At 51.5% G+C, this 11,411-nt stretch overlaps 2 protein-coding genes across 4 annotated transcripts; one reads left to right on the forward strand and one right to left on the reverse strand.

The window, feature by feature from the left end:
- Positions 1–164: 164 nt before the first annotated feature.
- On the reverse strand, positions 165–5,015 carry GPANK1 (G-patch domain and ankyrin repeats 1). The gene is made up of 3 exons (XM_003422276.4): positions 4,864–5,015; positions 3,740–4,478; positions 165–2,969 (listed from the first exon to the last, which is right to left on the reverse strand). Exons 2-3 carry the CDS (start codon positions 4,372–4,374, stop codon positions 2,525–2,527), a joined length of 1,080 nt encoding a protein of 359 aa, XP_003422324.1. The 5' UTR covers positions 4,375–4,478; positions 4,864–5,015; the 3' UTR covers positions 165–2,524.
- A 1,116-nt stretch (positions 5,016–6,131) lies between these two features.
- Positions 6,132–10,528, forward strand: CSNK2B (casein kinase 2 beta). Of its 3 annotated transcripts, none has more exons than XM_003422275.4 (7): positions 6,133–6,265; positions 7,082–7,164; positions 7,854–7,956; positions 8,531–8,646; positions 9,099–9,174; positions 9,315–9,504; positions 10,298–10,528. In XM_003422275.4, exons 2-7 carry the CDS (start codon positions 7,093–7,095, stop codon positions 10,386–10,388), a joined length of 648 nt encoding a protein of 215 aa, XP_003422323.1. In that variant the 5' UTR covers positions 6,133–6,265; positions 7,082–7,092; the 3' UTR covers positions 10,389–10,528. The 3 variants fall into 3 exon arrangements, with proteins under 3 accessions (XP_010599842.1, XP_003422323.1, XP_064139759.1); XM_064283689.1 differs by lacking the exon at positions 6,133–6,265 and adding an exon at positions 6,445–6,636; XM_010601540.3 differs by lacking the exon at positions 9,315–9,504 and having other exon boundaries at positions 6,132–6,265.
- The last annotated feature ends 883 nt before the right edge of the window (positions 10,529–11,411 follow it).

Consider the following 11,411-nt stretch of genomic DNA (forward strand, 5'->3'; position numbering starts at 1 on the left):
GAACCGCCGTGAGCCGCGGAGCCCGGAAGCAACCTCTCGGCCGCCAGAGGGCGACGCGGGGGCGGAGCCTGCAGCTAACGGGGCGGATCCCGAGGATCGACCGCCCCGGTTCCCCCCACCGCGCGGTCTAGGAAAGCCATTCTTGTGCACTCAACCAAACCCCACGGCGCGGGCTGGATCGGCGAGGTCCAGGCCTGAACAGGAGCTCAGTCCTCCATTTCCGCCGCCCAGAGGCCCCCGTGCTTATCTAAACTCGGACGCTCCCCACTAGTCCCTGTCTTGGGTTCTTCCCTGCACCCCTTCCCCAAGTCCTCCCTTTCTTGGATTCCCTCTTCCTGTCCCCGACTTCGTGAATGTCTTTTTCAGAAAGGAAAATGATAAGGGGAGTCTTGGAACTTGGGTAGCCATATCCTGTCATTCCATGTACAAACTTTACTCCCTGCACATGACTATAGTGAACTCTTTTAAGTGCCTGGCACCTGGCATGAGCCGGACATGAAAGTGGGGAGCGCAGAAGGGTGCGAAAAATGAGTATAGACAAGTAGGATAAATTTTCTGCCCTCAGGAGGTTTCAGGTAGTGAAATGAAGAACCCTGGTGTAAAGTTAGGGAGCCCTGCAGTACAGTGGTGAAGCAGTTCAAACCCATCAGCTACTCTGCATGAGAAAGATGTGCCAGTTTGCTTCTGTAAAGGTTTACAGCCTTGAAACCCTATGAGACAATTCTACTCCATCCTACAGGGTCACAATGAGTTGAGATCAATTGGATGGCAGTGGGTTTGGGCTTAAAGTTTAGAGTTAGGAAGGGCAGAGTCCTGATGGCAGCTCAACTAATGTACAAGCTGCATTGTCATTAACTCTGGGCCTGTCATCATACTGGACTCTTCCTACAAGACCTGACCCACTATCATCACCTCCTCTCTGAACCTTCCCTGACCAGCCCTAGCCACCCCCCACCAAGTATTATAATATCTGACCTCAGGGCTATCTCCCCCTCCAGCTGTGAGCTCCTTCAGTGTTGGGAATGTCTCTCTTAGCACACTGTATATGAATATTTGTGAAATCAGTGACTGAACTGACTGGAGTGGTCAGAAGACCTGCATGGAGCTGCAAGTTGTTCCTGGTTCAGAAGAATAGGTGTGGTACTATTGGCAGGGGCTAGGCCTCGAAGAATGGGAATTCCAAAACGCTTAATTGTGCTCACGAGGAACCTGTACGTAGATCAAGAGGCAGTCGTCCGAACAGAACAAGGGGATATTGCTTGGTTTAAAGTCAGAAAAACTGTGCGTCAGGGTTTATCCTTTCACCATACCTGTTCAATCTGTACGTTGAGCAGATAATCTGGGAGGCTGGACTGTATGAAGAAGAATGGAGCATCAGAACTGGAGGAAGACACATTAACCTGCGTTATGCAGAAGACACAACCTTGCTTGCTGAAGGTAAAGAGGTCTTGAAGCACTTACTGATGAAGATCAAAGACCACAGCCTTCAGTATGGATTACTCTTCAACATAAAACAAAAATTCTCACAACTGGACCAATAAGCAACGTTATGATAAACGGAGAAAAGATTAAAGTTGTCAAGGATTTCATTTTACTTGGATCCACAATCAACAGCCATGGAAGCAGCAGTCAAGAAATCAAGAGACACATTGCATTGGGCAAATCGGCTGTAAAAGACCTCCTTAAAGTGCTGAAAAGCAAAGATGTCACCTTGAAGACTAAGGTGCACCTGACCCAAACCATGGTATTTTAAATCGTATTTTATGTATGTGAAAGCTGGACAATGAATAATGAAGACCAAAGAAGAATTGACACCTTTGAATTATGGTCTTGGTGAAGAACGTTGAATATACCATTGACTACCAAAAGAAAGAACAAATCTGTCTTGGAAAAAGTACAACCAGAATGCTCCTTAGAAGCTAGGATGGTGAAACTGCATCTTACATACTTTGGACATGTTGTCAGGAAGGATCAGTCCCTGAAGAAGGGCATCGTGCTTGGTAGAGTACAGGGTCAGCGAAAAAGAGGAAGACCCTCCAGGAGATGGAGTGACACAGTTGCTGCAACAATGGGCTTAAGCATAACAATTGTGAGCATGGTGAAGGACCAGGTAGTGTTTCGTTCTGTAGTACACAGGATCACTATGAGTTGGAACCGACTTGACGGCACCTAACAACAACAACAGGCCTCCAAAAGAACCAGATTGGTAGGGTGATGACTCTATCATGCCATCTGGAGGTAGCTGCTCCTGTGGCTCCAATTGGCCATGCTAATGTGGCCCCCACACTTCAGTTTGGCTTCCCCCACAACAGCTTCCAGAAAAATGAACAGATTAGGAAAGAGAATGAAGATTGATTTATTTCTCAACTTTCAGCCCTTCTCTCCCAAAAGGCAGGGAGGGCCCAGTGACCAAAACCTGAGGGTCTGGGACCTGGGCAGACCTCCGGGAGTACAGGCTAAAGTACCCAAGTCATGGGCCAAAGTTCAGACTCTGGCAGCAGACCAGGGTCAAACCTCACCAAGGTCAGAATTCAAGGTTCATGTACATCCTGAGATCCCGCTCCCAAGCCCTGCTCTTCTCCTCTCGCCTTCTCTCCTCTTTCCGGCTCAGTGTGGTCACCCGAGGCGCTCGCTCCCGCCCAGCCACAGCCCGGGTATCCAAAGCCTGGAAGTGTGTGACCCGGGGCTGGGGTGCTGATCTGTAGCCAAGACCCTCCTGGTCCCTCTTAAGGACAGTGGGGATAGGGTTGGCGCGACCCTCACCTCGGGGTCCAAGCCCCATCCCTGGCTCCCAGCCTCCCCTCAGCAGCAACCTGAAGCCTGGGCTGGAGGCAGGCACCCCAGGGGGAAGACTAGGGGGGCAGGGACCCTGGGACAGTGACAGCAGGTGGGCGGTGGATGTGCAGTGGTTGGCATCTTGGAAGTAGGCGTCACAGGTCTCGCAATAGTGGGAGGCGCGAGATTGGGGCCTGCAGAGGAAGAAGAGAAGGAGTTGAGGGAGGGGGTTATGGGTCAGGAGAAGGGTACAGAAGCTTCAGGGGTCCTGGCAGGGTGGGACAAGGTCTTTTCAGCCCTTCTGCTAAGGAACAAATTGCTTTCCTCCCCACTTAGCAATGAGAAACCCAGAGGGGAATGGCTGGGAGAAGAAATGGTAACTAGGCCTCACAAGACTTTTGGAGGAAGGAATAATAATGATTACAATTAATATTTATATAGTACTTACCATGTAGCAAAGGAGCCCCTGGGTGAGGCTAATGGCTACGCACTCCACTACTAACCAAAAGGATGGCAGTTGAAATCCACCCAGGAAGACAGGCCTGGCAATCTACTTCCAAACGGTCAAAGTCTTGAAAACCTTATGAAGCATTCTACTCTGTACACATGGGGTCACCGTGAATTAGAATTGACTCAATGGCAACTAACAACTACGTGGCAAGCACTGCTCTAGTAGTTTGCACGTATTAGCCCGTTTAATCTTAACCCTACGAGAAAGGTACTATTATTACCCACCATCTCTCAGATAAGGAAACTGAGACACATAGCATTTAGGTTGTTTGCCCAAGTAAGTGGAGTTAGGATTCAAACCAATGGAGCTCATGTCTGTAACCATGCTACTACATTGCCTTATCAACCTACACGGGGCAGGGGGACCCTCAGCTCTGTTCTGGGGCCTCTGGTGCAGAGTGAGTAAGAAGAGCAGAACACTTTGAAATATGTGCATGGGCTAAGACTTTCTCACCGGTTCTCAGGGCTCCTCGTCTCTCCATGGCTCTCCCTGACCATGCGGGCCACCTCGGGGAAGCCAGCTTCTTCCGCCAGCTGGGCAGCATCCCGGCCACCCAGCTCACAAACTCCCACCCAGGCAGCCCCTCGGCCCAGGAGATAGCTCACAGCTGCCCCCTGGCCAGCTCGGGCAGCACACATCAGGGGAGTCCACCAGAAGGCATCACGGGTATTGATATTCCCCCCAGCTCCTCCTGTCTCACGGGGTTCCAGCAGCCTTCGAAGTTCTGCCAGGTCCCCCTCCTGAGCTGCCCTCAGTATCCACTGGGTTAGCTTGTCCTCTGCCTCAAGGGATCCCTCTTGTCCATGTACCCCTGATGCTGCCTCTGCCACTGCCATTGCTTCTGCCGCAGCCTCCCTCATCAGTCTTCTTTTCTTCCTCTTTTTCTCCCTGGCAGGCTCAGGGTGCGATCTTTGGGGTTCAGGAAAGCTGCTCTCGCTCTCTATCAGTGACTCGTAGAAAGCACGGACTGCAGACCCATCCAAGGCGGGTTCTGGCTCCTCAGGCTGTGGCTGCTGCTGCTGCCCATCTTTCCAGAGGTCACTAGAATCGCTGGCTGGGGTGAAGGTGATGAGGGACGGCCTGGACATGGCTTTTGTGAGAGCTGAGAAAATGAGGCTGGGCAAGGGAAGGCTGAGAAAAGCAAGCCAACTGCCCAAAAGCCCCTGTAGTGCCGAGATCCACCTCCAGGAAGCTGCCGAAAGGAAGAAAAGTAGCCTTAGAATCCAAGATCCCCTCCTGCCCCAAAAGTGACCCCACAATCTAAGGCCCGGCAGGGCCTAAGCGCCTAAGGACCGACTCATAGCGACCCTACAGGAGGACAGAGTAGAACTGCCCCACAGGGTTTCCACGCAGCGGCTGGTGAATTCCAATCGCCGACATTTTGGTTAGCAGCCAAGCTCGTAACCACTGCGCCACCAGGGCTCCAAAGGTTATAGGTCACATGTAAAAACAGGAAACCCTACAATAACCTGCTCCTTGCTAAATGTCAACAAAGAAAATTCCATGAGAGAGTTGCTCTCATATAAAAGTAATGAGAGCCTCTCTCTGAACCGACTTTTCCACACCAAATGACATACGTTTAAGATAAAAAAAACCGGCCTGGCCCTTTAAATCTTCCTGCTCCTATTTCGGGGTTCCGTCTTTCAAACAAAAACAGTCTCGGCACTTCTCCGGAAGCAGATTTCGGCAAGAGGCTCCGCCTGCATTGCTTTGTGGCTTCCGTACGGCAGAATGGCGCTACTCTAATCAAAAGATACGCTACAATCAAATAGCCACAAGACAAGACAACGCATGCGTGGCAGAAAAAAAAAAAAAAGCCATGATTACATCAGAGCGCAGGCGTGAAGCGCCGGGTTCAGTTTCCCGCCCTGGAGTCTTTCCAATAGTCAATCTGCAAAGGGCCGCGTGCCTCGGCGGCGCGAGGACCTAAGACGATCTGTCGGTTGGGGTCCTGCTTTTACATAACGCCCCACAATGCCCTCCACCTCCCTCGAGGTGACCCTCCGCTCCGAGCTCATTTTCTGGAGCCGGGAAACCATTCCCTGACTTAGGAAAGGCACTGAGGAGGGAAATCTGCAATGCCAAGAAGCTGTGACATGAAATAACGTCACTCTGCCCCTCACCATTACTCTGACCAAGGTTCGAAGGTTACACTTTGAGCCCGCAGTCGAAGGTCCTATTCAAGGCCTAAGAGGATATGGAAAAGTGCAAGGGGACAAGCGCCAGGATGGCTGGTGCCACCTCAGGTTAGCGCACTGGGCCGTCCCCGTTCTCACATCGCTCAGCCCAGCCCAGCCCAGTCCAGCCCACCTAGGTCTCTCAGCACGGAGCATTTTCTTTCTCAGGAGGCCGGGGCTCTGGGTGAAACGTGGGCCCTATGGAGAAGGGGAAGCCCCAGGAATAGGCCTGACTGGGGCAAGGGACCTAACAGGCAAGAAAGACGCGACGGCCTGGACGAGACTAGGAATAAACAGGACTAGACTCCAGGGCGGAGGCGCTTGGCCAGGACTTGAGTATCAAGCAGTGAGGAGAGAGGCAGGGAGAGACTGCAGCCTGGCGCGCTGATTTCCCCGCCCCCACTCGGCCCCTCAGTCCTAGGAGCAAAAGTCTGTATTTCCCAGGCTCTGGCCCCGAATGCGGCATTTGTTTTCCGCTTCCGGTGGTGCCTCGCTGCGCCCCGCCCTCGAGCGTCTTCCTCGCGGGCCCAGCGAACCAGAGTCGTGTGCGGGTCATCCTGGGATTCGTAGTTAGCTTTTCCCTCGTTTCGCCAGTTTGTCCCTACCGGGGACTCTATTTCCCGGCGTCCACCGCGGTGCCGGACCTTTGGCGCTTGCGCGTTGCTCTTTTCCCCACCCTCCCCAATTTCCACTCCCCCCACCGCGCGTCGCCTGCCGCGGTCGGGTCCACGGCCTTCGTTGTAGCTGTCGCTTGGAAGCAGCAACTCCCCTCCCCGCCCCACTCCCGGCCCCTGTCCAGCAGGTTAGTCTGAGGTCCTCGCCGCGCCGAGCCTTCTTCTTCGTTGGCGCTGCACATGGGGTCTCTGCGCCTCGATGTGGGGGCGGGGAAGGAAGTGACCCGGTCCGGCATTGAGGGAGGGAGGGAGGGAGGGGTGTCCTGGGGGGCGGCTGCGGTATGTGCGGGCTCCTGTGGAAGGGATCTGACAGTCACCCGCAGGCCGTCAGAAAAGGAGGGGCCGGGCTCTTTCCCGGGAAGGATAAACTTCGGGACCTTTGGGAAAGGCTCCGGAAACTTGCAGAGCCCTACTGTGGTAGGGAGCCGGAGTCGAGGACCCTGCTGGAGTTGACACGGAAGGGAGAGGGGCCCGGCTTGCGGGAGAGCCAGGGATGCGGGTAGGACTGGTGGGTCACATCTCTTGGTTTCTTGCAAGTGGACTGCACAGGATTTCTAACTGCAGAGAAAAGGGGCTGAGGTGTAAATAAAAGGAGTTGGAGAGGGTTGCTCCGGAGTCTGGGAGTCTTTAAGAAACCCCGTTAAAAAACCCCGTTGACATCGAGTCAGTTCTGACTACTGAAGACTTTATAGGACAGAGGAGAACTGTTCCATAGGGCTTCCAAGGAACAGCTGGTGGATTCAAACTGCCACCTTTTGGTTAGCAGTCGCAGCTCTCCATAGTTCTTAACCACTCCAGCACCAGGGCTCTCCTTTAAGAAAGGCTGACCCCAAGGTTCTTCTGTGGTTGGAAGGTGAAGTGTGGGAGGAGGGAGGATACCAGAGACAGAGGGAGGGAGGGAAAGCTCTGGGTCACCGGCTTTACTTACACCCTTATTTTTCAAGCTGACGTAAAGATGAGCAGTTCAGAGGAGGTGTCCTGGATTTCCTGGTTCTGTGGGCTCCGTGGCAATGAGTTCTTCTGTGAAGTGAGTTCTCCTCAGTCTCCCTGCTTGCCAGCGCAGCTCCACACAGACTCTGACCCCAGGCGTTCCCACACATATTCAGCCTTCTTATAATTTTTTCCGATGCTTCCATGGAAACTCCCTCTTGTCAAGGAAGTGTCCCCTCAGTACCTCCCATTAACCTGTAGTGAAGCGGCAAGACTGGTGCTCAAGTCCCAAGCCTTCCATCTTCCAACAGGAAGATGTCGAGAAGGTCAATCCATGTCTTCGTTATCACTAGAATGGTACTGATAGTACCTGTCTCAGGTGGCTGTTAGGAGAATTGAAATACTACCTGTTAAAATGTTTGGTAATGTGTAAAGTTCTCTGTTAACGTAAGGGATTGTAACCTTCAGAATCTGAGCTGTCAGTCTCCACCTTCCTCAGAGAGCCAGCTATCCTTAAAGAGAGAACAAAACTGGTTCCTAGAGATGGGGTACAGGAGTACGGATAGGGAACTTGAAAAGAATGTCTATCTGAGGAGACATCCTTAGAAAAGAAAGGCCAGGGCTTTTAGGAGAGGGAGTGTGTGAGTACCTCTTCTGAGTTTGGGGTGGGGGATGACGGGAACAGAAGCAGTTGTGTTGAGAACAAGGCATCAGTTAGAGCAACATGTCTGTGCCAAAGCCTGGAGTTTCTTTGTGGTTTCCTTCTTCACTTCCGCATCCTGACAGGTGGATGAAGACTACATCCAAGACAAGTTCAACCTCACAGGGCTCAATGAGCAGGTACCCCACTATCGACAAGCCCTTGACATGATCTTGGACCTGGAGCCTGGTGAGGCACTTTCAGGGTTGTTGTTTTGTTTTGATTTTTCCTCCTCTCAAAATCCCAATTCCCCTGTTTCTTGAATTTCTAAATTTTCTTTTGGCTCTTTGTCTCCTTTATCCCAAAATCTCTTCCTTCACTTTGATTCTCCACCTGGCTCTTGCCTGGTTTAGTGACATCTGCCATCTGTTCCTGTGCTCACTGATTCTGTAATTCGGCTTTATTCCATAATGCCACTTTCCCCAAGTGTCTTGTTTTCTGCCTGTTTCTTCTGCCCTGCACCTTCCAGTCTAGAGTTCCACCTTCTGCGTTGACATCTTTGCATTTATGTATTGAAAAGCGAGGTAGGGGTAGAGAAGAGAACGGAGGCTGAAGAGGTGTGGAGGGAAGGCAGAGCTGCCCTGGGTTGGTGGAAGGGGTCAGAAACCTAGGTTTACGGGTTGAATGTCCAGGTGATGGGTGGGGTGAGACTCAGAGATAGGTGGTGGGCAAATTGAGTAGCCAGCAGCCACTGGGAGTGAGTGGAGCACCCTCAGGAAGGCTGAATGGCAAGTGGTTGCATTTGGGCCGGGCCATGTTTCAGATGAAGAGTTGGAAGACAACCCCAACCAGAGTGACCTGATTGAGCAGGCAGCTGAGATGCTGTATGGATTGATCCACGCCCGCTACATCCTCACCAACCGTGGCATCGCCCAGATGGTGAGGACTCTACTCCCACTTGACTCCTTTTGAGGCAATAAGGGAAACAGGTTCCAGCAGCAAGAAGTCATACATTTCAACTTTGCCAAGGAGTCTAGCTGAGAAGAGGGGAAGAAGCCCAGAATCTGGGCCTGGGAGTTGAGTCCTGATTTCGGGGCATGTTGTGGGAGGCTGTTTTCAGGAGGGAGACATGACCCTGAATGGGAAGTTCTTACAGACTATCTCTTTCTTGGGGAACAAACAGTGAATGACTCTGGTTTGCAGCCTGCCTGACTGGAGGAAAGGAGGCAGCAGAGTCTGAGGATCTGTCTGGGCTAGGGAAGGGGGCTCTGGACAGAGGCGGAAGGATTAGGGGCACAGTAATATAGGTTGGGCTGAGGGGGGAGTTAGCACTATGTGGGTTGCATCATCTCACACCTGTCTACCAATCTTCGCCATTTTATTTACCTCAGTTGGAAAAATACCAGCAAGGAGACTTTGGCTACTGTCCCCGTGTGTACTGTGAGAACCAGCCAATGCTCCCCATTGGTGAGTATTGGATAGTGGTAGATGACATATGGCAGGTCCCCTGGGAATGTGTTGGGACTTAGCAAGTCGGGGCCCAAGTCCTGGGTGAAAGTTGTGCAGGTTAGAAGGTGCCCAGTCGGCTGAGTCTGGCTGTCTCGCAGGCCTGTCGGATATCCCAGGCGAGGCCATGGTGAAGCTCTACTGCCCCAAGTGCATGGATGTGTACACACCCAAGTCATCGAGGCATCACCACACGGATGGCGCCTACTTCGGCACCGGCTTCCCTCACATGCTCTTCATGGTGCACCCCGAGTACCGGCCCAAGCGGCCCGCCAACCAGTTTGTGCCCAGGTGGGGAGCAAGGACAGAGCTACCAAGGATCAAAGAAAAGACCCAAGGTCCCCTGGAGATAAGGGAAGGCAGGGCATCCCCTTTTTTGAGGTCTGGTTCCCCCAGGCCAGGGCTTCTTTTTGCTGAGTACCCTTGGGCAAATTATTTAATTGCCTTATGCTTGTTTTATTTTTTATGAAATGGGGATGATGGCAGTGTCATCCTGATAGGGTGACTTTGAACAGGTAAATTGCTTAGAACAGTGTTTGGAGCTTAAAACATTTAAATTTTAGTTATTGCCATCACTGGAGTGTCTGGGTGGCGTGAGTGCTTAAGCACTTACCTAACCAAAAGGTTGGCAGTTCAAACCAACACAGAGATGCCTCAGAAGAAAGACCTAGCAATCTATTTCCAAAAGGCCACTGCCATTGAAAACCCTGTGGAGCAGTTCTGCTCTGCACACCTTGAGTCACCATGGAATCAACTCAATGGCACCTAATTTGATTTTTGGTTATTATTACCACTGTCTTGGGTGTTCAGCCTTTTACCAGATTAATAAATATGATTCATCTTTTTGGGGCATCAATTTAAGTCTGTCTATGAAAAAGAGAAGTTCAGTTTTACCTTGAAACAAGAACTGATATAGAATTTGAGTTTTAATTGATGTTTAACATACATTTCCAAGTATTCTTGAGTAAAGAGTTTTGGGAACTACTGCCCTTAAGCTTTGAGGAAGCCCACGGAGGCAGAGGGGTGGGGAGGCAGGAATGTAACCCACTCACCCCACTACCTCTCTGATCTCTCCCCGGCCCAGGCTCTATGGTTTCAAGATCCACCCGATGGCCTACCAGCTGCAGCTCCAAGCTGCCAGCAACTTCAAGAGCCCGGTCAAGACGATTCGCTGATTCCTTAGCCTACCTGTTCCTCAGTCTTTTACACCCCTGTTCCTTTGCTGCCACCCTTTCAGGAATCCTCTGTGGTTTTTAGTTTAAATTAAAGGAGTCATTATTGTGGTGGGGATATCAAATAAAGTGGAAGAAAAGGCCATGAGCCGGTCTGCTGATGCTTGGGGTTGGGGATGGGAGGGTAGCTCTGGGAGCCCTCGGGGCCCACCCTCCCCAAGTTGGAGATCAGATTTGTGCCCTGTGGATTTGGCTGATGTTTTTAGTGGAGAACAGAACATAACTCCTAGGGCTGGGTGTAAAGTGCAAGTTCACAAGGAAAAGACCCAGAGAAAAATCAGGTTTCAAAGATTAGAAAAATATTTGTTTTTTGGGGGGCTATCTGTGATTGTCTATTCATACTGAAAGGGATGTCATCAACAGCATTGTCTTTCAGTTTTGGTTTTAAAGGAAAAGTTCTAAAATCAAGAGAACTGTAAGAGTTGGAGAGAGGAGGAATAAAGTCCAGAATTGCTGCTCGGTGTGAGTGTGTGTGTGTGTGTGAGAGAGAGTGTGAGCGTGTCTCAGAAAGATGGAGATGCGGGGTTGCTGGTCAAAGGTTGTTCCGGCAGCTTTGGTCTGGCCCTTTGTGTGGGGTAGAGAGCAGGTTGTCCCAGAGATGGACATCCTAGTTCATGGACCCTCGAGGTGAGGGATAGGGCTTTGGGGGCCACGCAGAACAAAAATAGTTGAGTAAAGAGCCCAGGTGGGGCCCAAGTATTACCTCTGTCTGGGCCACTACTCCCACACTCAGGAACCAGACCTCGTGGGTGAGGACATGTTGTCCCTCCTGCCAGGTTGATAACTTCCCCTTGCAGCCCAGGATCCTGCCCTGGGCAGGAATATAGCTCTGCGCTTATAGCCCTTCCTGGTCAGATTGCCTATCAGAACTACCTCCAGCTCAGAATCAAGGCGTGTGGTCATAGGAAAGTGGGGATTCAGGGTACCCCTCAGGGATTGCCCCTCCCCAGAATTCCATAATGAGGG

The sequence above is a fragment of the Loxodonta africana genome, chromosome 1 (genome assembly GCF_030014295.1).
Source record: "Loxodonta africana isolate mLoxAfr1 chromosome 1, mLoxAfr1.hap2, whole genome shotgun sequence".
In the NCBI taxonomy this organism is placed as follows: Eukaryota; Metazoa; Chordata; class Mammalia; order Proboscidea; family Elephantidae; genus Loxodonta; species Loxodonta africana.